The sequence below is a fragment of the Bombina bombina genome, chromosome 2 (assembly GCF_027579735.1).
Source record: "Bombina bombina isolate aBomBom1 chromosome 2, aBomBom1.pri, whole genome shotgun sequence".
Lineage (NCBI taxonomy): Eukaryota > Metazoa > Chordata > Amphibia > Anura > Bombinatoridae > Bombina > Bombina bombina.
In genome coordinates, this window is record NC_069500.1 from 404,599,981 (window position 1) to 404,626,675 (window position 26,695).

Genomic DNA, 26,695 nt, shown 5'->3' on the forward strand with positions numbered 1-26,695 from the left:
ATTCTGTCTATATCCTCCGCCTCTAGTTCTTCCAAAATTCTAATGGAGCGTTTGTTTGTTCTGCTGGTGGTTCCAGCATGGCCTCACAGGTTTTGGTATGCGGATCTCATTCGGATGGCCAGTTGCCAACCTTGGACATTTCCGTTAAGACCAGATTTTTTTTATCTCAAAGCCCATCAGGATCTCAAATCATTTAATTTGAAGGTATGGAGATTGAACGTTTGATTCTTAGTCATAGAGGTTTCTCTGACTCAGTGATTAATACTATGTTACAGGTTTATAAATCTGTCTCTAGAAAGATTTATTATCGAGTTTGGAAGACTTTCATTTCTTGGTGTTCTTCTCATAAATTCTTTTGGCATTCTTTTAGAATTCCTAGAATTTTACAATTTTTCAGGTTGGTTTAGATAAGGTTTTGTCTGCAAGTTCTTTGAAAGGACAAATCTCTACTCTTTCTGTTCTTTTTCACGGAAAGATTGCTATTTATTCTGATATTCATTGTTTTGTACAGGCTTTGGCTTGTATCAAACCTGTCATTAAGTCAATATCTCCTCCTTGGAGTCTCAATTTGGTACTGAGGGCTTTACAGGCTCCTCCGTTTGAACCTTTGCGTTCTCTGGATATTAAAATTACTTTAATGGAAAGTATTGTTCCTTTTGGTTATCTCTTCTGCTAGAAGAGTTTCTGAGTTTTCTGCTCTTTCTTGTGGATCTCCTTTTCTGATTTTTCATCAGGGTAAGGCAGTGTTCCTTCCTGTTATTCATTATTTTGTTCAGGCTTTGGTTCTTATCAAACCTGTCATTAAGCCAATTTCTCCTCCTTGGAGTTTTAATTTGGTTCTAAAGGCTTTACAGGCTCTTCTATTTGAGCATATGTTTTCTCTAGACATTATTTACTTTCATGGAAAGTATTGTTCTTTTTAGACATCTCTTCAGCGAGAACAATTTTTAATTATCAGTTCTTTCTTCTGAGTCTCCTTTTCTGATTTTTTTCATCAGGATAAGGTGGTTTTTGCTATCCTCATTTCAATTCTTACCTAAAATTGTGATTTCTATCAACATTAGGAAAGAATTATTGTCTTTTCCTAAGACTTCTTTGGTAAGATTCTTACTTTCTTTGGATATGGTAAGAGTTTTGAAATCTTATGTTGAAGCTATTCAGATTTCAGATAGTCTTCTAGTCTATTTGTTATCTTTTCTGGTGTTAGGAAGGTCAAAAGGCTTCTGCCATTTATTTGGCATCTTGCTTAAACTTTTGATTCATCATGCTTATTTGGAGTCGGGTGGATTACCGCCTCGGAGGATTATGGCTCATTCTACTAGGTAAGTTTCTACTTACTGGGTTTTTTAAGAATGAAGCTTCTGTGGATCAGGTTTGCAAAGCAATGGCTTGGTTTTCTTTGCATACTTTTACTATGTTCTACCATTTTGATGTTTTCTCTTCTTTAGAAGCAGTTTTGGTAGAATGGTACTTCAGGCAGCTGTTTCAGTTTGATTCTTCTGCTTATATTTTCATTTTTTTTCATTATAAAAATTGAAACTTTTTTGATTTGGGTAGTGGATTAATTTTTCAGCGGAATTGGCTGTCTTTATTTCTCCAACATAGGTGTGTCCGGTCCACGGCGTCATCCTTACTTGTGGGATATTCTCTTCCCCAACAGGAAATGGCAAAGAGCCCAGCAAAGCTGGTCACATGATCCCTCCTAGGCTCCGCCTACCCCAGTCATTCTCTTTGCCGTTGCACAGGCAACATCTCCACGGAGATGGCTAAGAGTTTTTTGGTGTTTAAATGTAGTTTTTATTCTTCAATCAAGTGTTTATTTTAAAATAGTGCTGGTATGTACTATTTACTCTGAAACAGAAAAGAGAAGAAGATTTCTGTTTGTAAGAGGAAGTTGATTTTAGCAAACATTACTAAAATCGATTGCTGTTTCCACACAGGACTGTTGAGATGAAGTAACTTCAGTTGGGGGAAGCAGTTGGCAGACTTTTCTGCCTGAGGTATGACTGGCCACATTTCTAACAAGACTTTGTAATGCTGGAAGGCTGTCATTTTCCCTATGGGGACCGGTAAGCCATTTTCTTAGATTAAGTAAAAGAATAAAGGGCTTTATAAGGGCTTAAAAAACTGGTAGACATTTTTCTGGGCTAAAACGATTACTTTGCTAAGCATATTTGGCAGATTATAACTCTTTATAGTTATTATAATCTTGGGGATTGTTGTTAAAAAACGGCAGGCACTGTATGGACACCTTTTTCAGATGGGGGCCTTCTCTAGTCATAGGCAGAGCCTCATTTTCGCGCCACTAATGCGCAGTTGTTTTTGGAAAGCAAGGCATGCAGATGCATGTGTGAGGAGCTAAGAACCACTGAAAAACCTTATAGAAGGCGTCATTTGGTATCGTATTCCCCTCTGGGCTTGGTTGGGTCTCAGCAAAGCAGATACCTGGGACTGTATAGGGGTTAAATGTATAAACGGCTCCGGTTCCGTTATTTTAAGGGTTAAAGCTTTCAAATTTGGTGTGCAATACTTTTAAGGCTTTAAGACACTGTGGTGAAATTTTGGTGAATTTTGAACAATTGCTTCATGCTTTTTCGCATATTCAGTAATAAAGTGTGTTCTGTTTAAAATTTAAAGTGACAGTAACGGTTTTATTTTAAAACGTTTTTTGTGCTTTGTTGACAAGTTTAAGCCTGTTTAACATGTCTGAACCATCAGATAAGCGATGTTCTATATGTATGAAAGCCAATGTGTCTCCCCATTTAAATATATGTGATAATTGTGACATAGTGTCCAAACAAAGTAGGGACAATGATGCCACAGATAATAATATTGCCCAAGATGATTCTTCAGATGAGGGGAGTAAGCATGGTACTGCATCATCCCCTTCTGTGTCTACACCAGTTTTGCCCACACAAGAGGCCCCTAGTACATCTAGTGCGCCAATACTTATTACCATGCAACAATTAACGGCTGTTATGGATAATTCTATTGCAAATATTTTATCTAAAATGCCTACTTATCAGAGAAAGCGCGATTGCTCTGTTTTAAACACTGAAGAGCAAGAGGACGCTGATGATAACGTTTCTGACATACCCTCACACCAATCTGAAGGGGCCAGGAGGGAGGTTTTGTCTGAGGGAGAAATTTCAGATTCAGGAAAAATTTCTCAACAAGCTGAACCTGATGTTGTAACATTTAAATTTAAATTAGAACATCTCCGCGCACTGCTTAAGGAGGTATTATCTACTCTGGATGATTGTGACAATTTGGTCATTCCAGAGAAATTATGTAAGATGGACAAGTTCCTAGAGGTTCCGGTGCCCCCCGATGCTTTTCCTATACCCAAGCGGGTGGCGGACATAGTAAATAAGGAATGGGAAAGGCCCGGCATACCTTTTGTTCCTCCCCCTATATTTAAGAAATTATTTCCTATAGTCGACCCCAGAAAGGACTTATGGCAGACAGTCCCTAAGGTCGAGGGGGCGGTCTCTACTCTAAACAAACGCACTACTATTCCCATAGAAGATAGTTGTGCTTTCAAAGATCCTATGGATAAAAAATTAGAGGGTTTGCTTAAAAAGATGTTTGTTCAGCAAGGTTACCTTCTACAACCAATTTCATGCATTGTTCCTGTCACTACGGCAGCGTGTTTCTGGTTCGAAGAACTAGAAAAGTCGCTCAATAGAGAATCTTCGTATGAGGAGGTTATGGACAGAGTTCAAGCACTTAAATTGGCTAACTCTTTTATTCTAGATGCCGCTTTGCAATTAGCTAGATTAGCGGCGAAAAATTCAGGGTTTGCTATCGTGGCGCGCAGAGCGCTTTGGCTAAAGTCTTGGTCAGCGGATGTGTCTTCCAAGACAAAATTGCTTAACATCCCTTTCAAGGGTAAAACACTGTTTGGTCCTGATTTGAAAGAGATTATTTCAGACGTCACCGGGGGAAAGGGCCACGCCCTTCCTCAGGATAGGTCTTTTAAGGCTAGAAATAAGCATAATTTTCGTCCCTTTCGCAGAAACGGACCAGCCTCTACTTCTACATCCTCTAAGCAAGAGGGTAATACTTCTCAACCCAAACCAGCCTGGAGACCGATGCAAGGCTGGAACAAGGGTAAGCAGGCCAAGAAGCCTGCCACTGCTACCAAAACAGCATGAAGGGATGGCCCCCGATCCGGGACCGGATCTGGTGGGGGGCAGACTTTCTCTCTTTGCTCAGGCCTGGGCAAGAGATGTTCAGGATCCTTGGGCACTAGAAATAGTTTATCAAGGTTATCTCCTGGAATTCAAGGAACTACCCCCAAGGGGAAGGTTCCACAGGTCTCAATTATCTTCAAACCAAATAAAAAGACAGGCATTCTTACATTGTGTAGAAGACCTGTTAAAGATGGGAGTAATTCATCCAGTTCCAATAGGAGAACAAGGGATGGGGTTTTACTCCAACCTGTTCATAGTTCCCAAAAAAGAGGGAACATTCAGACCAATTTTAGATCTCAAGATCCTAAACAAATTTCTCAGGGTTCCATCGTTCAAAATGGAAACCATTCGAACGATCCTTCCTACCATCCAGGAAGGTCAATTTATGACCACGGTGGATTTAAAGGATGCGTACCTACATATTCCTATCCACAAGGAACATCATCAGTTCCTAAGGTTCGCTTTTCTGGACAAGCATTACCAGTTTGTGGCACTTCCATTCGGATTAGCCACTGCTCCGAGAATTTTCACAAAGGTACTAGGGTCCCTTCTAGCGGTTCTAAGACCAAGGGGCATTGCAGTAGTACCGTACTTGGACGACATCCTGATTCAAGCGTCGTCTCTGTCAAAAGCAAAGGCTCATACGGACATCGTCCTAGCCTTTCTCAGATCTCACGGATGGAAAGCGAACATAGAAAAAAGTTCTCTTTCCCCGTCAACAAGAGTTCCCTTCTTGGGAACAATAATAGACTCCTTAGAAATGAGGATTTTTCTGACAGAGGTCAGAAAATCAAAACTTCTAAGCTCTTGTCAAGTACTTCATTCTGTTCTTCGTCCTTCCATAGCGCAGTGCATGGAAGTAATAGGATTGATGGTTGCAGCAATGGACATAGTTCCTTTTGCACGAATTCATCTAAGACCATTACAACTGTGCATGCTCAGACAGTGGAATGGGGATTATACAGACTTGTCTCCGACGATTCAAGTAGATCAAAGGACCAGAGATTCACTCCGTTGGTGGCTGATCCTGGACAACCTGTCACAGGGAATGAGCTTCCGCAGACCAGAGTGGGTCATTGTCACGACCGACGCCAGTCTGGTGGGCTGGGGCGCGGTCTGGGAACCCCTGAAAACTCAGGGTCTATGGTCTCGGGAAGAATCTCTTCTCCCGATAAACATTCTGGAACTGAGAGCGATATTCAATGCTCTCAAAGCTTGGCCTCATCTAGCAAAGGCCAAATTCATAAGGTTTCAATCAGACAACATGACGACAGTTGCGTATATCAACCATCAGGGGGGAACAAGGAGTTCCCTGGCGATGGAGGAAGTGACCAAGATAATTCAATGGGCGGAGGATCACTCCTGCCACTTGTCTGCAATCCACATCCCAGGAGTGGAAAATTGGGAAGCGGATTTTCTGAGTCGTCAGACATTCCATCCGGGGGAGTGGGAACTCCATCCGGAAATCTTTGCCCAAATAACTCGATTATGGGGCATTCCAGACATGGATCTGATGGCCTCTTGTCAGAACTTCAAGGTTCCTTGTTACGGGTCCAGATCCAGGGATCCCAAGGCGACTCTAGTGGATGCACTAGTAGCACCTTGGACCTTCAACCTAGCTTATGTATTCCCACCGTTTCCTCTCATTCCCAGGCTGGTAGCCAGGATCAATCAGGAGAGGGCTTCGGTGATCTTGATAGCTCCTGCATGGCCACGCAGGACTTGGTATGCAGACCTGGTGAATATGTCATCGGCTCCACCATGGAAGCTACCTTTGAGACAGGACCTTCTTGTTCAAGGTCCATTCGAACATCCGAATCTGGTTTCCCTCCAACTGACTGCTTGGAGATTGAACGCTTGATTTTATCAAAGCGTGGGTTTTCAGATTCTGTAATAGATACTCTGATTCAGGCTAGAAAGCCTGTAACTAGAAAAATTTACCATAAGATATGGAAAAAATATATCTGTTGGTGTGAATCTAAAGGATTCCCATGGAACAAGATAAAAATTCCTAAGATTCTATCCTTTCTACAAGAAGGTTTGGAGAAAGGATTATCTGCAAGTTCTCTGAAGGGACAGATCTCTGCGTTATCTGTTTTACTTCACAAAAGGCTGGCAGCTGTGCCAGACGTTCAAGCGTTTGTTCAGGCTCTGGTTAGAATCAAGCCTGTTTACAGACCTTTGACTCCTCCCTGGAGTCTTAATCTAGTTCTTTCAGTTCTTCAAGGGGTTCCGTTTGAACCCTTACATTCCGTAGATATTAAGTTATTATCTTGGAAAGTTTTGTTTTTGGTTGCAATTTCTTCTGCTAGAAGAGTTTCTGAGTTATCTGCTCTGCAGTGTTCTCCGCCCTATCTGGTGTTCCATGCAGATAAGGTGGTTTTGCGTACTAATCCTGGGTTTCTTCCGAAAGTTGTTTCCAACAAGAATATTAACCAGGAGATAGTTGTACCTTCTTTGTGTCCGAATCCAGTTTCAAAGAAGGAACGTTTGTTACACAATTTGGACGTAGTCCGTGCTCTAAAATTCTATTTAGAGGCCACTAAAGATTTCAGACAAACATCTTCTTTGTTTGTTGTTTATTCTGGTAAAAGGAGAGGTCAAAAGGCAACTTCTACCTCTCTTTCTTTTTGGCTTAAAAGCATTATCCGATTGGCTTATGAGACTGCCGGACGGCAGCCTCCTGAAAGAATCACAGCTCATTCCACTAGGGCTGTGGCTTCCACATGGGCCTTCAAGAACGAGGCTTCTGTTGACCAGATATGTAAGGCAGCGACTTGGTCTTCACTGCACACTTTTGCCAAATTTTACAAATTTGATACTTTTGCTTCTTCAGAGGCTATTTTTGGGAGAAAGGTTTTGCAAGCCGTGGTGCCTTCCATTTAGGTGACCTGATTTGCTCCCTCCCTTCATCCGTGTCCTAAAGCTTTGGTATTGGTTCCCACAAGTAAGGATGACGCCGTGGACCGGACACACCTATGTTGGAGAAAACAGAATTTATGTTTACCTGATAAATTACTTTCTCCAACGGTGTGTCCGGTCCACGGCCCGCCCTGGTTTTTTTAATCAGGTCTGATGAATTATTTTCTCTAACTACAGTCACCACGGTATCATATGGTTTCTCCTATGCATATTTCCTCCTGTACGTCGGTCGAATGACTGGGGTAGGCGGAGCCTAGGAGGGATCATGTGACCAGCTTTGCTGGGCTCTTTGCCATTTCCTGTTGGGGAAGAGAATATCCCACAAGTAAGGATGACGCCGTGGACCGGACACACCGTTGGAGAAAGTAATTTATCAGGTAAGCATAAATTCTGTTTTTATCCCTCCCTCTCTAGTGACTCTTGCGTGGAAGTTCCACATCTTGGGTATTTATTATCCCATACGTCACTAGCTCATGGACTCTTGCTAATTACATGAAAGAAAACATAATGTATGTAAGAATTTACGTGATAAATTCATTTCTTTCATATTAGCAAGAGTCCATGAGGCCCACCCTTTTTTTTTTGTGGTGGTTATGATTTTCTGTATAAAGTACAATTATTCCAATTCCTTATTTTTTTTATGCTTTCGCTCCTTTTTTATCACCCCACTTCTTGGCTATTCGTTAAACTGAATTGTGGGTGTGGTGAGGGGTGTATTTATAGGCATTTTAAGGTTTGGGAAACTTTGCCCCTCCTGGTAGGAATGTATATCCCATACGTCACTAGCTCATGGACTCTTGCTAATATGAAAGAAATGAATTTATCAGGTAAGTTCTTACATAAATTATGTTTTTTTTCACTGTTATTTCAAAATTTGGGAAAATTTGTGTGTCTTAAAGGCGCAGTAACGTTTTTTATATTGCTTGTAAACTTGTTTTAAAGTGTTTTCCAAGCTTGCTAGTCTCATTGTTAGTCTGTTTAAACATGTCTGACACAGAGGAACCTACTTGTTCATTATGTTTGAAAGCCATGGTCGAGCCCCATAGGAGAATGTGTACTAAATGTATTGATTTCACCTTAAACAGTAAAGATCAGTCTTTATCTATAAAAGAATTATCACCAGAGGGTTCTGTCGAGGGGGAAGTTATGCCGACTAACTCTCCCCACGTGTCAGACCCTTCGCCTCCCGCTCAGGGGACGCACGCTAATATGGCGCCAATTACATCAGGGACGCCCATAGCGATTACCTTGCAGGACATGGCTGCAATCATGAATAATACCCTGTCAGAGGTATTATCTAGATTGCCTGAATTAAGAGGCAAGCGCGATAGCTCTGGGGTTAGGAGAGATACAGAGCGCGCAAATGCTGTTAGAGCCATGTCTGATACTGCGTCACAGTATGCAGAACATGAGGACGGAGAGCTTCAGTCTGTTGGTGACATCTCTGACTCGGGGAAACCTGATTCAGAGATTTCTAATTTTAAATTTAAGCTTGAGAACCTCCGTGTATTGCTTGGGGAGGTATTAGCTGCTCTGAATGACTGTAACACAGTTGCAATTCCAGAGAAATTGTGTAGGCTGGATAGATACTATGCGGTGCCGGTGTGTACTGACGTTTTTCCTATACCTAAAAGGCTTACAGAAATTATTAGCAAGGAGTGGGATAGACCCGGTGTGCCCTTTTCCCCACCTCCTATATTTAGAAAAATGTTTCCAATAGACGCCACTACACGGGACTTATGGCAGACGGTCCCTAAGGTGGAGGGAGCAGTTTCTACTTTAGCAAAGCATACCACTATCCCGGTTGAGGACAGTTGTGCTTTTTCAGATCCAATGGATAAAAAATTGGAGGGTTACCTTAAGAAAATGTTTATTCAACAAGGTTTTATTTTACAGCCCCTTGCATGCATTGCGCCTGTCACTGCTGCGGCGGCATTCTGGTTTGAGGCCCTGGAAGAGGCCATCCAGACCGCTCCATTGAATGAAATTATTGACAAGCTTAGAACGCTTAAGCTAGCTGACTAAACTAACGGCTAAGAATTCCGAATTCGCCATCCAGGCGCGTAGGGCGCTATGGCTTAAATCCTGGTCAGCTGACGTGACTTCAAAGTCTAAATTACTCAACATTCCTTTCAAGGGGCAGACCTTATTCGGGCCTGGCTTGAAGGAAATTATTGCTGACATTACTGGAGGCAAGGGTCATACCCTTCCTCAGGACAGGGCCAAATCAAAGGCCAAACAGTCTAATTTTCGGGCCTTTCGAAATTTCAAGGCAGGAGCAGCATCAACTTCCTCTGCTTCAAAACAAGAGGGAACTGTTGCTCATTCCAGACAGGCCTGGAAACCTAACCAGTCCTGGAACAAGTGCAAGCAGGCAAGAAAGCCTGCTGCTGCCCCCAAGACAGCATGAAGGAACGCCCCCCTATCCGGAAACGGATCTAGTGGGGGGGGCAGACTTTCTCTCTTCACCCAGGCGTGGGCAAGAGATGTTCAGGATCCCTGGGCATTGGAGATCATATCTCAGGGATATCTTCTGGACTTCAAAGCTTCTTCTCCACAAGGGAGATTTCATCTTTCAAGGTTATCAGCAAACCAGATAAAGAAAGAGGCATTCCTAAGCTGTGTGCAAGACCTCCTAGTAATGGGAGTGATCCATCCAGTTCCGCGGACGGAACAAGGACAGGGATTTTATTCAAATCTGTTTGTGGTTCCCAAGAAAGAGGGAACCTTCAGACCAATCTTGGATCTAAAGATCTTAAACAAATTCCTCAGAGTTCCATCATTCAAAATGTAAACTATGCGAACCATCCTACCCATGATCCAAGAGGGTCAGTACATGACCACAGTGGACTTAAAGGATGCCTACCTTCACATACCGATTCACAAAGATCATCATCGGTTCCTAAGGTTTGCCTTCCTAGACAGGCATTACCAATTTGTAGCTTTTCCCTTCGGGTTGGCCACTGCCCCGAGAATTTTTACAAAGGTTCTGGGCTCACTTCTGGCGGTTCTAAGACCGCGAGGCATAGTGGTGGCTCCGTATCTAGACGACATCCTGATACAGGCGTCAAGCTTTCAAATTGCCAAGTCTCATACAGAGATAGTTCTGGCATTTCTGAGGTTGCATGGGTGGAAAGTGAACGTGGAAAAGAGTTCTCTATCACCACTCACAAGAGTCTCCTTCCTAGGGACTCTTATAGATTCTGTAGAGATGAAAATTTACCTGACGGAGTCCAGGTTATCAAAACTTCTAAATGCTTGCCGTGTCCTTCATTCCATTCCACGCCCGTCAGTGGCTCAGTGCATGGAAGTAATCGGCTTAATGGTAGCGGCAATGGACATAGTGCCATTTGCGCGCCTGCATCTCAGACCGCTGCAATTATGCATGCTAAGTCAGTGGAATGGGGATTACTCAGATTTGTCCCCTCTACTAAATCTGGATCAAGAGACCAGAGATTCTCTTCTCTGGTGGCTTTCTCGGTCCATCTGTCCTGGGGTATGACCTTTCGCAGGCCAGATTGGACGATTGTAACAGATGCCAGCCTTCTAAGTTGGGGCGCAGTCTGGAACTCCCTGAAGGCTCAGGGATCGTGGACTCAGGAGGAGAAACTCCTCCCAATAAATATTCTGGAGTTAAGAGCAATATTCAATGCTCTTCTAGCTTGGCCTCAGTTAGCAACACTGAGGTTCATCAGATTTCAGTCGGACAACATCACGACTGTGGCTTACATCAACCATCAAGGGGGAACCAGGAGTTCCCTAGCGATGTTAGAAGTCTCAAAGATAATTCGCTGGGCAGAGTCTCACTCTTGCCACCTGTCAGCGATCCACATCCCAGGCGTGGAGAACTGGGTCGTCAGACTTTTCATCCGGGGGAGTGGGAACTCCATCCGGAGGTGTTTGCTCAACTGGTCCATCGTTGGGGCAAACCAGAACTGGATCTCATGGCGTCTCGCCAGAACGCCAAGCTTCCTTGTTACGGATCCAGGTCCAGGGACCCGGGAGCAACGCTGATAGATGCTCTAGCAGCTCCTTGGTTCTTCAACCTGGCCTATGTGTTTCCACCGTTTCCTCTGCTCCCTCGACTGATTGCCAAAATCAAACAGGAGAGAGCATCAGTGATTCTGATAGCGCCTGTGGACATGTCATCTCTTCCACCATGGACTCTGCCTCTGAGGCAGGACTTTCTAATACAAGGTCCTTTCAATCATCCAAATCTAATTTCTCTGAGACTGACTGCATGGAGATTGAACACTTGATTCTATCAAGGCGTGGCTTCTCCGAGTCAGTCATTGATACCTTAATACAGGCTCGGAAGCCTGTCACCAGGATAATCTACCATAAGATATGGCGTAAATATCTTTATTGGTGTGAATCCAAAAGTTACTCATGGAGTAAGGTTAGGATTCCTAGGATATTGTCCTTTCTCCAAGAGGGTTTGGACAAAGGCTTATCAGCTAGTTCTTTAAAAGGACAGATCTCTGCTCTGTCTATTCTTTTGCACAAGCGTCTAGCAGAAGTTCCAGACGTCCAGGCATTTTGTCAGGCTTTGGTTAGGATTAAGCCTGTGTTTAAAACTGTTGCTCCCCCGTGGAGCTTAAACTTGTTTCTTAAAGTTCTTCAGGGAGTTCCGTTTGAACCCCTTCATTCCATTGATATTAAACTTTTATCTTGAAAAGTTCTGTTTTTGATGGCTATTTCCTCGGCTCGAAGAGTCTCTGAGTTATCTGCCTTACATTGTGATTCTCCTTATCTGATTTTTCATTCAGACAAGGTAGTTCTGCGTACCAAACCTGGGTTTTTACCAAAGGTGGTTTCTAACAGGAATATCAATCAAGAGATTGTTGTTCCATCATTGTGTCCTAATCCTTCTTCAAAGAAGGAACGTCTTTTGCATAATCTGGATGTAGTCTGTGCCTTGAAGTTTTACTTAAGGCTACTAAAGATTTTCGTCAAACATCTGTCCTGTTTGTCGTTTACTCTGGACAGAGGAGAGGTCAAAAAGCTTCGGCAACCTCTCTCTCTCCTTTTGGCTTCGGAGCATAATACGCTTAGCCTATGAGACTGCTGGACAGCAGCCCCCTGAAAGGATTACAGCTCATTCTACTAGAGGTGTGGCTTCCACCTGGGCCTTTAAAAATGAGGCCTCTGTTGAACAGATTTGCAAGGCTGCGACTTGGTCTTCCCTTCACACCTTTTCAAAATTTTACAAATTTGACACTTTTGCTTCTTCGGAGGCTGTTTTTGGGAGAAAGGTTCTACAGGCAGTGGTTCCTTCCGTTTAAGTTCCTGCCTTGTCCCTCCCATCATCCGTGTACTTAAGCTTTGGTATTGGTATCCCACAAGTAATGGATTATACGTAGACTAGATACACTTAACAAGAGAAAACATAATTTATGCTTACCTGATAAATTTATTTCTCTTGTAGTGTATCCAGTCCACGGCCCGCCCTGTCCATTTAAGGCAGGTCTAAATTTTAATTAAACTACAGTCACCACTCCGTGGACTGGATACACTACAAGAGAAATAAATTTATCAGGTAAGCATAAATTATGTTTTTTTTCACTAAATAAAGTGTTTTCATGCTTGTTTGTAGTCATTACTAGCCTGTTCAACATGTCTGCAATTGAGGAAAGTCGTTGTTCAATATGTTTAGAAGCCATTATGGAACCCCCACTTAGAATGTGTCCCTCAGGCACTGAAAGGTCAATAAATTGCAAAGAACATATTTTATCTACTAAAAGTATGTCGCAGGATGATTCTCAGTCGGAAGGGAATCAGGTTATGCCATCTAATTCTCCCCAAGTGTCACAACCATTAATGCCCGCTCAAGCGACTCCAAGTACTTCTAGTGCGTCTAATTCTTTCACCCTACAAGATATGGCCGCAGTTATTAATACTACCCTCACAGAGGTTTTATCTAAGCTGCCTGGGTTGCAGAGGAAGTGCAGTAGGTCTGGTGTGAGAGTAAATGCTGAGCCCTCTGACGCTTTATTAGCCATATTCGATGTACCCTCACAATGTTCTGAGTTGGGGGTGAGGGATTTTCTGTCTGAGTGAGAGATTTCTGATTCAGGAAAGATGTTCCCTCAGACAGACTCAGATAATGACGGCTTTTAAATTTAAACTATAACACCGCTTATTGCTCAGGGAGTTTTTAGCGACTCTGGATGATTGTGACCCTATTGTAGTTCCAGAGAAACTGTGTAAAATGGACAGATTTCTAGAGGTTCCTACTTACACTCTTTGCTCTGGGCTTTAGAAATCGTAACCCAGGGATATCTTCTAGATTTCAAAGATTCTCCTCCAAGGGGGAGATTCCATCTTTCTCAATTGTCTGTAAACTAGACAAAAAGAGAGGCGTTCTTACACTGTGTAGAAGACCTATATACCATGGGAGTGATCTGCCCAGTTCCGAAAACAGAAAAGGGGCAGGGGTTCTACTCCAGTCTGTTTGTGGTTCCCAAAAAAGAGGGAAACTTCAGACCAATTTTAGATCTCAAGATCCTAAACAAATTCCTCAGAGTCCCATCCTTCAAGATTTTGACCATTCGGACTATTTTACCAATGATCCAGGAGGGTCAATATATGACCACCGTGGACTTAAAGGATGCGTATCTACACATCCCTATCTACAAAGATCATCACCAGTTCCTCCGGTACGCCTTTCTGGACAAGAATTACCAGTTTGTGGCTCTTCCCTTCGGGTTGGCCACAGCTCCCAGAATTTTCACAAAGGTGCTAGGGTCCCTTCTGGCGGTTCTAATGCCGTGGGGCATAGCAGTGGCGCCTTATCTGGACAATATCTTAATTCAGGCGTCGACTTACCAACTAGTCAAATCTCACACGGACATTGTGTTGACTTTAAGATCTCAAGGGTGGAAGGTGAATGTAAAAAAGAGTCCACTTATCCCTCTCACAAGAGTTCCATTCGGTGGACATGAAAATTTTTCTGACGGAGGTCAGGAAATCAAAGATTTTAACCACCTGCCGAGCTCTTCATTCCATTCCTCGGCCGTCAGTGGCTCAGTGTATGGAGGTAATCGGACTAATGGTAGCGGCAATGGACATAGTTCCGTTTGCTCACTTGCATCTCAGACCACTGCAACTATGCATGCTCAAACAGTGGAATGGGGATTATGCAGATTTATCTCCTCAGATAAATCTGGATCAAGGGACCAGAGACTCTCTTCTTTGGTGGTTGTCACAGGATGATCTGTCCCAGGGAATGTTTTCTCGCAGGCCAGCATGGGTCATAGTGACGACGGATGCCAGCCTATTGGGCTTGGGTGCAGTCTGGAATTCCCTGAAAGCACAGGGTTTGTGAACTCAGGAGGAGGCTCTCCTCCCTATAAATATTCTAGAACTGAGAGCGATATTCAACGCGCTTCAGGCGTGGTCTCACTTGGCTTCGGACAGATTTATAAGATTCCAGTCGGACAATATCACGACTGTAGCCTATATCAATCATCAGGGGGGAACAAAGAGTTCTCTAGCGATGATAGAGGTTACCAAAATAATTTGATGGGCAAAGACTCACTCTTGCCATCTATCAGCAATCTATATCCTACTAGTGGAGAACTGGGAAGCTGATTTTCTAAGTCGTCAGACTTTTCATCCAGGGGAGTGGGAACTCCATCCGGAGGTGTTCCACAATTGATTCAGCAATGGGGCATACCAGAATTGGATCTGATGGCGTCTCGTCAGGATGCCAAACTTCCTTGTTACGGGTCCAGGTCAAGGGATCCTCAGGCAGTACTGATAGATGCTCTAGCAGTACCCTGGTCGTTCAACCTGGCTTATGTGTTTCCACCATTTCCTCTCCTTCCTCGTTTGATTGCCAGAATCAAACAGGAGAGAGCTTCGGTGATTTTGATAGCACCTGCGTGGCCACGCAGGGCTTGGTATGCAGACCTGGTGGACATGTCATCTCTTCCACCATGGACTCTGCCACTGAGACAGGACTTTCTGATTCAAGGTCTGTTCCAGCATACAAATCTAGTTTCTCTGCGGCTGACTGCTTGGAGATTGAGCACTTGATTTTATCCAAGCGGGGTTTCTCTAAGTCGGTCATAGATACCTTGACTCAGGCTCGAAAGCCTGTCACTAGGAAAAGGCTACTCATGGAGTAAGATCAGGATTCCTAGGATTTTGTCCTTTCTCCAAGAAGGATTGGAGAAGGGGCTTTCAGCTAGTTCCTTAAAGGGACAGATATCTGCTTTATCAATTCTACTGCACAAACGTCTGGCAGATATTCCAGACGTTCAGTCGTTCTGTCAGGCTTTAGTTAGAATCAAGCCTGTGTTTAAACTTGTTGCTCCGCCATGGAGTTTGAATTTAGTTCTTAAAGTTCTTCAAGGGGTTCCGTTTGAACCTATGCATTCCATAGATATTAAAGGGCCACTAAACGCAAATTCTTTCTTTCATGATTCAGATAGAGAATACAAATTTAAACAACATTACAATTTACTTCAATTATTTATTTTGCTTCATTTTTTAGATATCCTCAGTTAAAGAAAAAGCAATGCACATGGGTGAGCCAATCACACGAGGCTTCTATGTGCAGCAACCAATCAGCAGCTACTGAGCATATCTAGATATGCTTTTCAGCAAAGAATATCAAGAGAATAAAACAAATTAGATAATAGAAGTAGATTAGAAAGATGTGTAAAACTACATTCTCTTTCTAAATCATGAAAGAAAAAATGTGGGTTTCATGTCCCTTTAAGCTTCTATCTTGGAAAGTTCTGTTTTTAGTTGCTATCTCTTTGGCTCGAAGAGTTTCTGAACTATCTGCGTTGCAACGCAACTCGCCTTATCTTGTTTTCTGATAAGGTGGTTTTGCGTACCAAACCTGGATTCCTTCCTAAGGTTGTTACTAATAGGAATATCAATCAGGAAATTTGCGTTCCTTCTCTGTGTCGTAATCCTTCCTCTAAGAAGGAGCGTCTGTTGCACAACTTGGACGTGGTTCGTGCTTTGAAGTTTTACTTGCAAGCAACCAAGGATTTCCGTCAAACATCTTCTTTGTTTGTTTTCTATTCTGGAAAACGTAGCGGTCAAAAAGCTACGGCTACCTCTCTTTCTTTTTGGCTGAAAAGCATCATCCGTTTGGCATACGAGACTGCTGGACAGCAGCCTCCTTAAAGGATTACAGCTCACTCTACTAGAGCGGTGGCTTCCACATGGGCTTTTAAAAATTATGCTTCTGTTGAACAGATTTGTAAGGCTACGACTTGGTCTTCGCTTCATTCCTTTTCCAAATTTTACAAATTTGATACTTTTGCTTCTTCGGAGGCTATTTTTGGGAGAAAAGTTCTTCAAGCAGTGGTGCCTTCTGTTTAACCATCTGTCTTGTCCCTCCCGTTCATCTGTGTCCTGTAGCTTTGGTATTGTATCCCACAAGATAAGGATGAATCCTTGGACTCATCGTACCTTATAGAAGAAAAGTAAATTTATACTTGCCTGATAAATTAATTTCTTCTATGGTACGACAAATCCACGGCCCGCTCTGTCATTTTAAGACAGATTATATTTTTTTATTTTAAACTTCAGTCACCTCTGCACCTTTTAGTTTCTCCTTTTTCTTTCTGTACCTTCGGTCGAATGACTGGGGGGTGGAGCTAAGGGAGGCGCTATATAGACAGCTCTGCTGTGGTGCTCTTTGCCACTTCCTGTTAGCAGCAGGATAATATCCCACAAGTAAAGGATGAATCCGTAGACTCGTCGTATAATAGAAGAAATTAATTTATCAGGTAAGCATAAATTTACTTTTTTTAATGGAGATATGGCAGCCAAACTTCCCCCACTGTGACATAGTAAGTTTCAGTTTAATTGAATTAGCCAATCAGAATTGAATCCTCTGCTGGATTCTTAACATTTGTTCACGCTTGCACTTCTGATTTTGGCTTGAAAACTGACGGAACTTAAAATGCGCATGCGTCAATGGTTCATACATGAATGAGCATGGAAGGGGATGAAAGAGGAGGGGGAGGAGCTTGGCTACCATATCTCTATTAGAAAAACGTATGTGATTTAGACGATTACTCGTATAACGTTAGAGGTGTTGAAAATGGGATGCGGTGCAGGCGCATTGTCTTTGGCGGATCGAAGGTATGGGATAAAGTTGTTTTGGGTGTTGACTGCCCCTTTAATGAAAGTAATATTTATTTGGCTTTGTCCCTCAAGTTCTCAAATTTCTTTGACATGGATTAGATAATGCTAGGGCATCAGGCCTCTAAAATATCTATTTTTGCTTTTTTGTTTCACTGAAAGTTAGCATTAATGCACTGGCATAATTGGGGCCACTACCCCCCCATGCAGTAACTGCATTAGGTAGTTGAATTTTGTGGCACTCACCTACTAATGACAGATGTGTAAGAGAACCGGTTTTGTTAAGCAGGTTTGTCAAACCACTCTTTTTTGAGGGGGGAGGGGGTTATATGGTCTCTAAAAGTGATCACACTCGTCAAATACTTTCCTGGAGTATATATATATATATATATATATACACACAAACAACAACTGTATAAGCGCACACTGAGATCCTGCTTAGAACCAAACATAAAAAGTCTGTAATGAAACAATACCTGTAACCACTCTGAGATTCGGCACGCTATGGAGAGTGAATGTGTCAGTGTTCAGAGGAGACCTGCAGCTGATCAGAACCCGGTCTGTAAGCGAAGTCACAAGAAATTGTAAAATCCAAAGACAGCAGAGCGCATCGTAGCGCAAAAAGACTCCTCAGTGAGTAAAACATTTACTAGAAGAGTGCCTCATGGTGCAGACAAAAAACTTTAAATTGAGGGAAATCTTGGGTTTGATTGGAGAGGTACTCACAAAAGGTGCAAACTATAAGAAAGTGCAAGTAGGGCAGGCTGGGCCTCCCAGTCTCCAGCTGACTGTCTCTCAAAGTATCTCAGTGGGAAATGGGTTTCTAGAAACAATATTATTGATTTCATTGTGAATTTCAAATTATAACCCCTTTTTTAGTTGCATCTGCATGTGTGTGTGTGTATATATATATATATATATATATATATATATATAGAGAGAGAGAGAGAGAGAGAGAGAGAGAGAGAGAGAGAGAGAGAGAGAGAACATGATTCTGACAAGGATTTTCAAAAAATCAGTGGTCTGCTTTTTATTTTTATGTAGACATCTTGCAATGATGTGCTTAATTGGTGATAAAATACTACGTATATATACTGTGTTTAGCAGTATGTACAATTTTTCTTTTTTTTTTTTCTTTAAAAAAAAAAAAAAAAAGATGCAAAAAGGTTAATAGAGTTCATATAACTTACTTTGTTTTATGCTTTTTTCCTTTGCAGAGTACAGCTCAATCACTTTCTGGACGTGGTTACTCTGTAAGTGGACTTTACCTTATTAATATACTAATTAATACATGAAATATCATGACTAGCTGCCCTTTTTTGTTTGGGCAAAGTGTGTCATCTGCAGTAATTACTATGTTTTATGGCCGCATCTTTTGTGCAGCATATCCAAGTAAAACACAGTAACACATTTTATTTATTATGAGATAAAGGTTATTTTCATGTTATGCAGTTTGTAGGCAACATTAACAAATATAAGACCATAATCATCCACATACTAGATTTGTGTGTTTTAATTAAATGCCTCTTTTTGGTAAAGCAAAGTGTTTAAAACAAATAGGGTCACTTTCCTTAACATAAATGTTCAGGTTTCACTATAATGTATTATTTATTTATTTATTTTAGATCATGAATTTTTTTATTATTAATAAATTAATAAATATTTGTACACACTATATAATTTAGCTATTTTTTCTCCTTTATTTTAAAGATTTGATTATATTGGAAATCTAACATTTGCGCCTCTCAGGTTGTCACTGTCCTTTATATTGTGCTGTTAGAACTTCCACCGTCCTGTTTTTTTTTTCTAAGGCTATCCCTGGACTGGTTAGATAATAGGCTGTCAAATAGAGGCACACATTAGAATCGAGAACTAACGAGAAACAGAACCCATAAAAGAGAGATCAAGTAGTGTGAAGTCGAAGGAAAGATTTTCCTTTGCAATTGTTCCTCTGCTTATACCCAGAAGGTTCAAATCAGGCCAATATTTTTCACCCTTTCATCCATTTTGTAGGCCTTTTATTGGCAAACCTCGAAGAGGAGATATAAATGTACGATCGACTAAAATGAAAAATGAACAGCAAGGCATACAGTTGATTTTTCAAATTCTTCAGTGGCTGCTCGCCATTTTAAAATTATTTTTCTAATAAGAAAGTGTTTGCAAGCTTAGGCAATCAAAAAGGAAGGTGAAGAATCAAGGTGCTCCAGATTCTTTGTTGAGAAGGGTCCTCAGACAAATTTGAGGCCCATTTTCCCATCAGAGAGTTGCTACTGGGGACATTAGAGTATGGGGTAGTGACACAGTAACTGCCAGTGAAGGAGTTAGTCACAACCCTGCCACAGGTGTCGTGGGCCAGTCCCTTAGCCTTCTCCTGTTGGGTTATCTAAATACTCCACACATAGATAATCTGCTGTTACATACACAGCAGTGTTTTCTGCAGCCAGTACCCACAGTAGAGTGGGTGCAACTATGATAAGACCAGCCATTTCTTTCACTTGCATGACCCACAGGCTATATTAGTTTGTACACCAATTTTGAGGTACATCATAGCCATAGCTCATACAACCTCTAAATTTCTGCCCATTTCTAAGCTACTATAGACAGCCTCTTATTACATGCTTTATTTGCTTTTCACGACAGGAGACTGCTTGTTCATGTAGGCCATATAGATAACATTGTGTTCACGCCCGGGGAGTTATTTAAGATTTAGCACAACATGAGTACTAAATGCAAGTCAATAGATAATAAATAAAAAGTCATGTGATCAGGGGGCTGTCGGAAGATGCTTAGATACAAAGCAAAAAGTATATTTATATAACTGTGTTTGTTATGTAAAAAAATGAGATAAGATACTACCTGCAAGCTCAACCCATTGTAATAGGCTGTGGTTTAAAAGCACAAAACCAGCTTATTTATATAAACAAATAAACCTGAAAATGCAATTTTTCATATTCTTTATACCCTGCAGCTGGTCATTGAAAATGCATTAATATAAAAACAATTTTACAGTGTACTGTTTCTTTAACACATCATTTGCAGGAAGGTTGCAACTAGGGATGTGCATTCGCGACTGTTTGTTATCAAAAGAATGCCAAATATGACCGCCGCTAGCAGCATTCGGCTATTTTCAGAACCAGATTTCTCCAACATAGGTGTGTCCGGTCCACGGCGTCATCCTTACTTGTGGGATATTCTCTTCCCCAACAGGAAATGGCAAAGAGCCCAGCAAAGCTGGTCACATGATCCCTCCTAGGCTCCGCCTACCCCAGTCATTCTCTTTGCCGTTGTACAGGCAACATCTCCACGGAGATGGCTTAGAGTTTTTTAGTGTTTAACTGTAGTTTTTCATTATTCAATCAAGAGTTTGTTATTTTCAAATAGTGCTGGTACGTACTATTTACTCAGAAACAGAAAAGAGATGAAGAATTCTGTTTGTATGAGGAAAATGATTTTAGCAACCGTAACTAAAATCCATGGCTGTTCCACACAGGACTGTTGAGAGCAATTAACTTCAGTTGGGGGAACAGTGTGCAGTCTCTTACTGCTTGAGGTATGACACATTCTAACAAGACGATGTAATGCTGGAAGCTGTCATTTTCCCTATGGGATCCGGTAAGCCATGTTTATTACGATTGTAAATAAGGGCTTCACAAGGGCTTATTTAAACTGTAGACTTTTTCTGGGCTAAATCGATTGATTATTAACACATATTTAGCCTTGAGGAATCATTTTTTATGGGTATTTTGATATAATAATATCGGCAGGCACTGTTTTAGACACCTTATTCTTTAGGGGCTTTCCCAAAGCATAGGCAGAGTCTCATTTTCGCGCCGGTGTTGCGCACTTGTTTTTGAGAGGCATGGCATGCAGTCGCATGTGAGAGGAGCTCTGATACTTATAAAAGACTTCTGAAGGCGTCATTTGGTATCGTATTCCCCTTTGGGTTTGGTTGGGTCTCAGCAAAGCAGATACCAGGGACTGTAAAGGGGTTTAAAGCTTAAAACGGCTCCGGTTCCGTTATTTTAAGGGTTAAAGCTTCCAAAATTGGTGTGCAATATTTTCAAAGCTTTAAGACGCTGTGGTGAAAATTTGGTGAATTTTGAACAATTCCTTCATGTTTTTTCGCAATTGCAGTAATAAAGTGTGTTCAGTTTAAAATTTAAAGTGACAGTAACGGTTTTATTTTAAAACGTTTTTTGTACTTTCTGTTCAAGTTTATGCCTGTTTAACATGTCTGAACTACCAGATAGACTGTGTTCTGAATGTGGGGAAGCCAGAATTCCTATTCATTTAAATAAATGTGATTTATGTGATAATGACAATGATGCCCAAGATGATTCCTCAAGTGAGGGGAGTAAGCATGGTACTGCATCATTCCCTCCTTCGTCTACACGAGTCTTGCCCACTCAGGAGGCCCCTAGTACATCTAGCGCGCCAATACTCCTTACTATGCAACAATTAACGGCTGTAATGGATAATTCTGTCAAAAACATTTTAGCCAAAATGAACCCTTGTCAGCGTAAGCGTGGCTGCTCTGTTTTAGTTACTGAAGAGCATGACGACGCTGATATTAATATCTCTGAAGGGCCCCTAACCCAATCTGAGGGGGCCAGGGAGGTTTTGTCTGAGGGAGAAATTACTGATTTAGGGAACATTTCTCAGCAGGCTGAATCTGATGTGATTACATTTAAATTTAAATTGGAACATCTCCGCATTTTGCTTAAGGAGGTATTATCCACTCTGGATGATTGTGAAAATTTAGTCATCCCAGAGAAACTATGTAAAATGGACAAGTTCCTAGAGGTGCCGGGGCTCCCAGAAGCTTTTCCTATACCCAAGCGGGTGGCGGACATTGTTAATAAAGAATGGGAAAGGCCCGGTATTCCTTTCGTCCCTCCCCCCATATTTAAAAAATTGTTTCCTATGGTCGACCCCAGAAAGGACTTATGGCAGTCAGTCCCCAAGGTCGAGGGAGCGGTTTCTACTTTAAACAAACGCACCACTATTCCCATAGAGGATAGTTGTGCTTTCAAAGATCCTATGGATAAAAAATTAGAAGGTTTGCTTAAAAAGATGTTTGTTCAGCAGGGTTACCTTCTACAACCCATTTCATGCATTGTCCCTGTCACTACTGCCGCATATTTCTGGTTTGATGAACTGCTTAAGGTGCTCGATAGTGACTCTCCTCCTTATGAGGAGATTATGGACAGAATCAATGCTCTCAAATTGGCTAATTCTTTCACTCTAGACGCCTCTTTGCAATTGGCTAAGTTAGCGGCTAAGAACTCTGGGTTTGCTATTGTGGCGCGCAGAGCGCTTTGGTTGAAATCTTGGTCGGCTGATGCGTCTTCCAAGAACAAGCTACTAAACATTCCTTTCAAGGGGAAAACGTTGTTTGGTCCTGACTTGAAAGAGATTATCTCTGATATCACTGGGGGTAAGGGCCACGCCCTTCCTCAGGATCGGCCTTTCAAGGCAAAAAATAGACCTAATTTTCGTCCCTTTCGTAAAAACGGACCAGCCCAAGGTGCTACGTCCTCTAAGCAAGAGGGTAATACTTCTCAGGCCAAGCCAGCTTGGAGACCAATGCAAGGCTGGAACAAGGGAAAGCAGGCCAAGAAACCTGCCACTGCTACCATGACAGCATGAAATATTGGCCCCCGATCCGGGACCGGATCTGGTGGGGGGCAGACTCTCTCTCTTCGCTCAGGCTTGGGCAAGAGATGTTCTGGATCCTTGGGCGCTAGAAATAGTCTCCCAGGGTTATCTTCTGGAATTCAAGGGACTTCCCCCAAGGGGGAGGTTCCACAGGTCGCAGTTGTCTTCAGACCACATAAAAAGACAGGCGTTCTTACATTGTGTAGAAGACCTGTTAAAAATGGGAGTGATTCATCCTGTTCCATTAAGAGAACAGGGGATGGGGTTCTACTCCAATCTGTTCATAGTTCCCAAAAAAGAGGGAACGTTCAGACCAATCCTAGATCTCAAGATCTTAAACAAATTTCTCAAGGTCCCATCGTTCAAGATGGAAACCATCCGAACTATCCTTCCTTCCATCCAGGAAGGTCAATTCATGACCACGGTGGATTTAAAGGATGCGTATCTACATATTCCTATCCACAAGGAACATCATCGGTTCCTAAGGTTTGCATTCCTGGACAAACATTACCAGTTCGTGGCGCTTCCTTTCGGATTAGCCACTGCTCCAAGGATTTTCACAAAGGTACTAGGGTCCCTTCTAGCGGTGCTAAGACCAAGGGGCATTGCAGTAGTACCTTACCTGGACGACATTCTGATTCAAGCGTCGTCCCTTCCTCAAGCAAAGGCTCACACGGACATTGTCCTGGCCTTTCTCAGATCTCACGGCTGGAAAGTGAACGTGGAAAAGAGTTCTCTATCCCCGTCAACAAGGGTTCCCTTCTTGGGAACAATTATAGACTCCTTAGAAATGAGGATCTTTCTAACAGAGGCCAGAAAAACAAAGCTTCTGGACTCTTGTCGGATACTTCATTCCGTTCCTCTTCCTTCCATAGCTCAGTGCATGGAAGTGATCGGGTTGATGGTGGCGGCGATGGACATAGTTCCTTTTGCGCGCATTCATCTAAGACCATTACAACTGTGCATGCTCAGTCAGTGGAATGGGGACTATACAGACTTGTCTCCGAAGATACAAGTAAATCAGAAGACCAGAGACTCACTCCGTTGGTGGCTGTCCCTGGACAATCTGTCTCAAGGGATGATGTTCCACAGACCAGAGTGGGTCATTGTCACGACCGACGCCAGTCTGATAGGCTGGGGCGCGGTCTGGGGATCCCTGAAAGCTCAGGGTCTTTGGTCTCGGGAAGAATCTCTTCTACCGATAAATATTCTGGAACTGAGAGCGATATTCAATGCTCTCCAGGCCTGGCCCCAGCTTGCGAGGACCAGGTTCATACGGTTTCAATCAGACAACATGACGACTGTTGCGTACATCAACCATCAGGGGGGAACAAGGAGTTCCCTAGCGATGGAAGAAGTAACCAAAATAATTCTTTGGGCGGAGTCTCACTCCTGCCACCTGTCTGCTATCCACATCCCAGGAGTGGAAAATTGGGAAGCGGATTTTCTGAGTCGGCAGACATTGCATCCGGGGGAGTGGGAACTCCATCCGGAAATCTTTGCCCAAGTCACTCACCTGTGGGGCATTCCAGACATGGATCTGATGGCCTCTCGTCAGAACTTCAAAGTTCCTTGCTACGGGGCCAGATCCAGGGATCCCAAGGCGGCTCTAGTGGATGCACTAGTGGCACCTTGGACCTTCAAACTAGCTTATGTGTTCCCGCCATTTCCTCTCATCCCCAGGCTGATAGCCAGGATCAAGCAGGAGAGGGCGTCGGTGATCTTGATAGCTCCTGCGTGGCCACGCAGGACTTGGTATGCAGATCTGGTGAATATGTCATCGGCTCCACCTTGGAAGCTACCTTTGAGACGAGACCTTCTTGTTCAGGGTCCGTTCGAACATCCGAATCTGGTTTCACTCCAGCTGACTGCTTGGAGATTGAACGCTTGATTTTATCGAAGCGAGGATTCTCAGATTCTGTTATCGATACTCTTGTTCAGGCCAGAAAGCCTGTGACTAGAAAGATTTACCACAAAATTTGGAAAAAATATATCTGTTGGTGTGAATCTAAAGGATTCCCTTGGGACAAGGTTAAGATTCCTAGGATTCTATCCTTCCTTCAAGAAGGATTGGAAAAAGGATTATCTGCAAGTTCCCTGAAGGGACAGATTTCTGCCTTGTCGGTATTACTTCACAAAAAGCTGGCAGCTGTGCCAGATGTTCAAGCCTTTGTGCAGGCTCTGGTTAGAATCAAGCCTGTTTACAAACCTTTGACTCCTCCTTGGAGTCTCAATTTAGTTCTTTCAGTTCTTCAGGGGGTTCCGTTTGAACCCTTACATTCCGTTGATATTAAGTTATTATCTTGGAAAGTTTTGTTTTTAGTTGCGATTTCTTCTGCCAGAAGAGTCTCAGAATTATCTGCTCTGCAGTGTTCTCCTCCTTATCTGGTGTTCCATGCAGATAAGGTGGTTTTACGTACTAAACCTGGTTTTCTTCCAAAAGTTGTTTCTAACAAAAACATTAACCAGGAGATTATCGTACCTTCTCTGTGTCCGAAACCAGTTTCAAAGAAGGAACGTTTGTTGCACAATTTGGATGTTGTTCGCGCTCTAAAATTCTATTTAGATGCTACAAAGGATTTTAGACAAACATCTTCCTTGTTTGTTGTTTATTCAGGTAAAAGGAGAGGTCAAAAAGCAACTTCTACCTCTCTCTCTTTTTGGATTAAAAGCATCATCAGATTGGCTTACGAGACTGCCGGACGGCAGCCTCCCGAAAGAATCACAGCTCATTCCACTAGGGCTGTGGCTTCCACATGGGCCTTCAAGAACGAGGCTTCTGTTGATCAGATATGTAGGGCAGCGACTTGGTCTTCACTGCACACTTTTACCAAATTTTACAAGTTTGATACTTTTGCTTCTTCTGAGGCTATTTTTGGGAGAAAGGTTTTGCAAGCCGTGGTGCCTTCCATTTAGGTGACCTGATTTGCTCCCTCCCTTCATCCGTGTCCTAAAGCTTTGGTATTGGTTCCCACAAGTAAGGATGACGCCGTGGACCGGACACACCTATGTTGGAGAAAACAGAATTTATGTTTACCTGATAAATTTCTTTCTCCAACGGTGTGTCCGGTCCACGGCCCGCCCTGGTTTTTTTAATCAGGTCTGATATTTTATTTTCTTTAACTACAGTCACCACGGTACCATATGGTTTCTCCTATGCAAATATTCCTCCTTAACGTCGGTCGAATGACTGGGGTAGGCGGAGCCTAGGAGGGATCATGTGACCAGCTTTGCTGGGCTCTTTGCCATTTCCTGTTGGGGAAGAGAATATCCCACAAGTAAGGATGACGCCGTGGACCGGACACACCGTTGGAGAAAGAAATTTATCAGGTAAACATAAATTCTGTTTTCTTCTTGGAAAAGTGCAACACACAAAGATCTGGATTTGCACAGATCTTAGTGTGTTGCTCTTTCACAAGAAAAAAAAATCCCATATTTTTTTAGAAAAATGCCTTGCAGTTCTCTGGCAACAAATGTGTTAAATAATTTACCGGCCCACTAAGCAACTAACCTCTCAGACTGCTTGGTGAGAATTGACATGAATGTCTTCAGTAATCAGTAGCTAACCCCACTGAGAAAGTAATATCCATTGGGATCCCATTTCTTCTGTTTCAAATACCTTAAAGAATGAACACTTTTTAAACTGTCTGTTTGAAGCCCTGTCACATGGGATAAGCATGCTTACCGGATCTTCACATTGTTGTGGTACAGGGATAAACATCCGTAAATAATCCACCACTTGTCTACAGAGATGTGAAAATTGAGTACAGGGGGATTTGGCTTCCTTACAGATGCTGTAGGAGGGG

General features: G+C 42.5%; 1 protein-coding gene across 11 annotated transcripts in view; it reads left to right on the plus strand.

The window, feature by feature from the left end:
• FBRSL1 (fibrosin like 1) overlaps window positions 1-26,695 on the plus strand; it is a 1,105,387-nt gene that overhangs the window by 502,586 nt on the left and 576,106 nt on the right. For all 11 annotated transcript variants that reach the window (XM_053701877.1, XM_053701879.1, XM_053701878.1 and 8 more), the window contains exon 4: window positions 18,449-18,484. In XM_053701877.1, coding sequence (XP_053557852.1) covers window positions 18,449-18,484 — 36 coding nt within the window. The remainder of the gene's footprint in view (window positions 1-18,448; window positions 18,485-26,695) is intronic.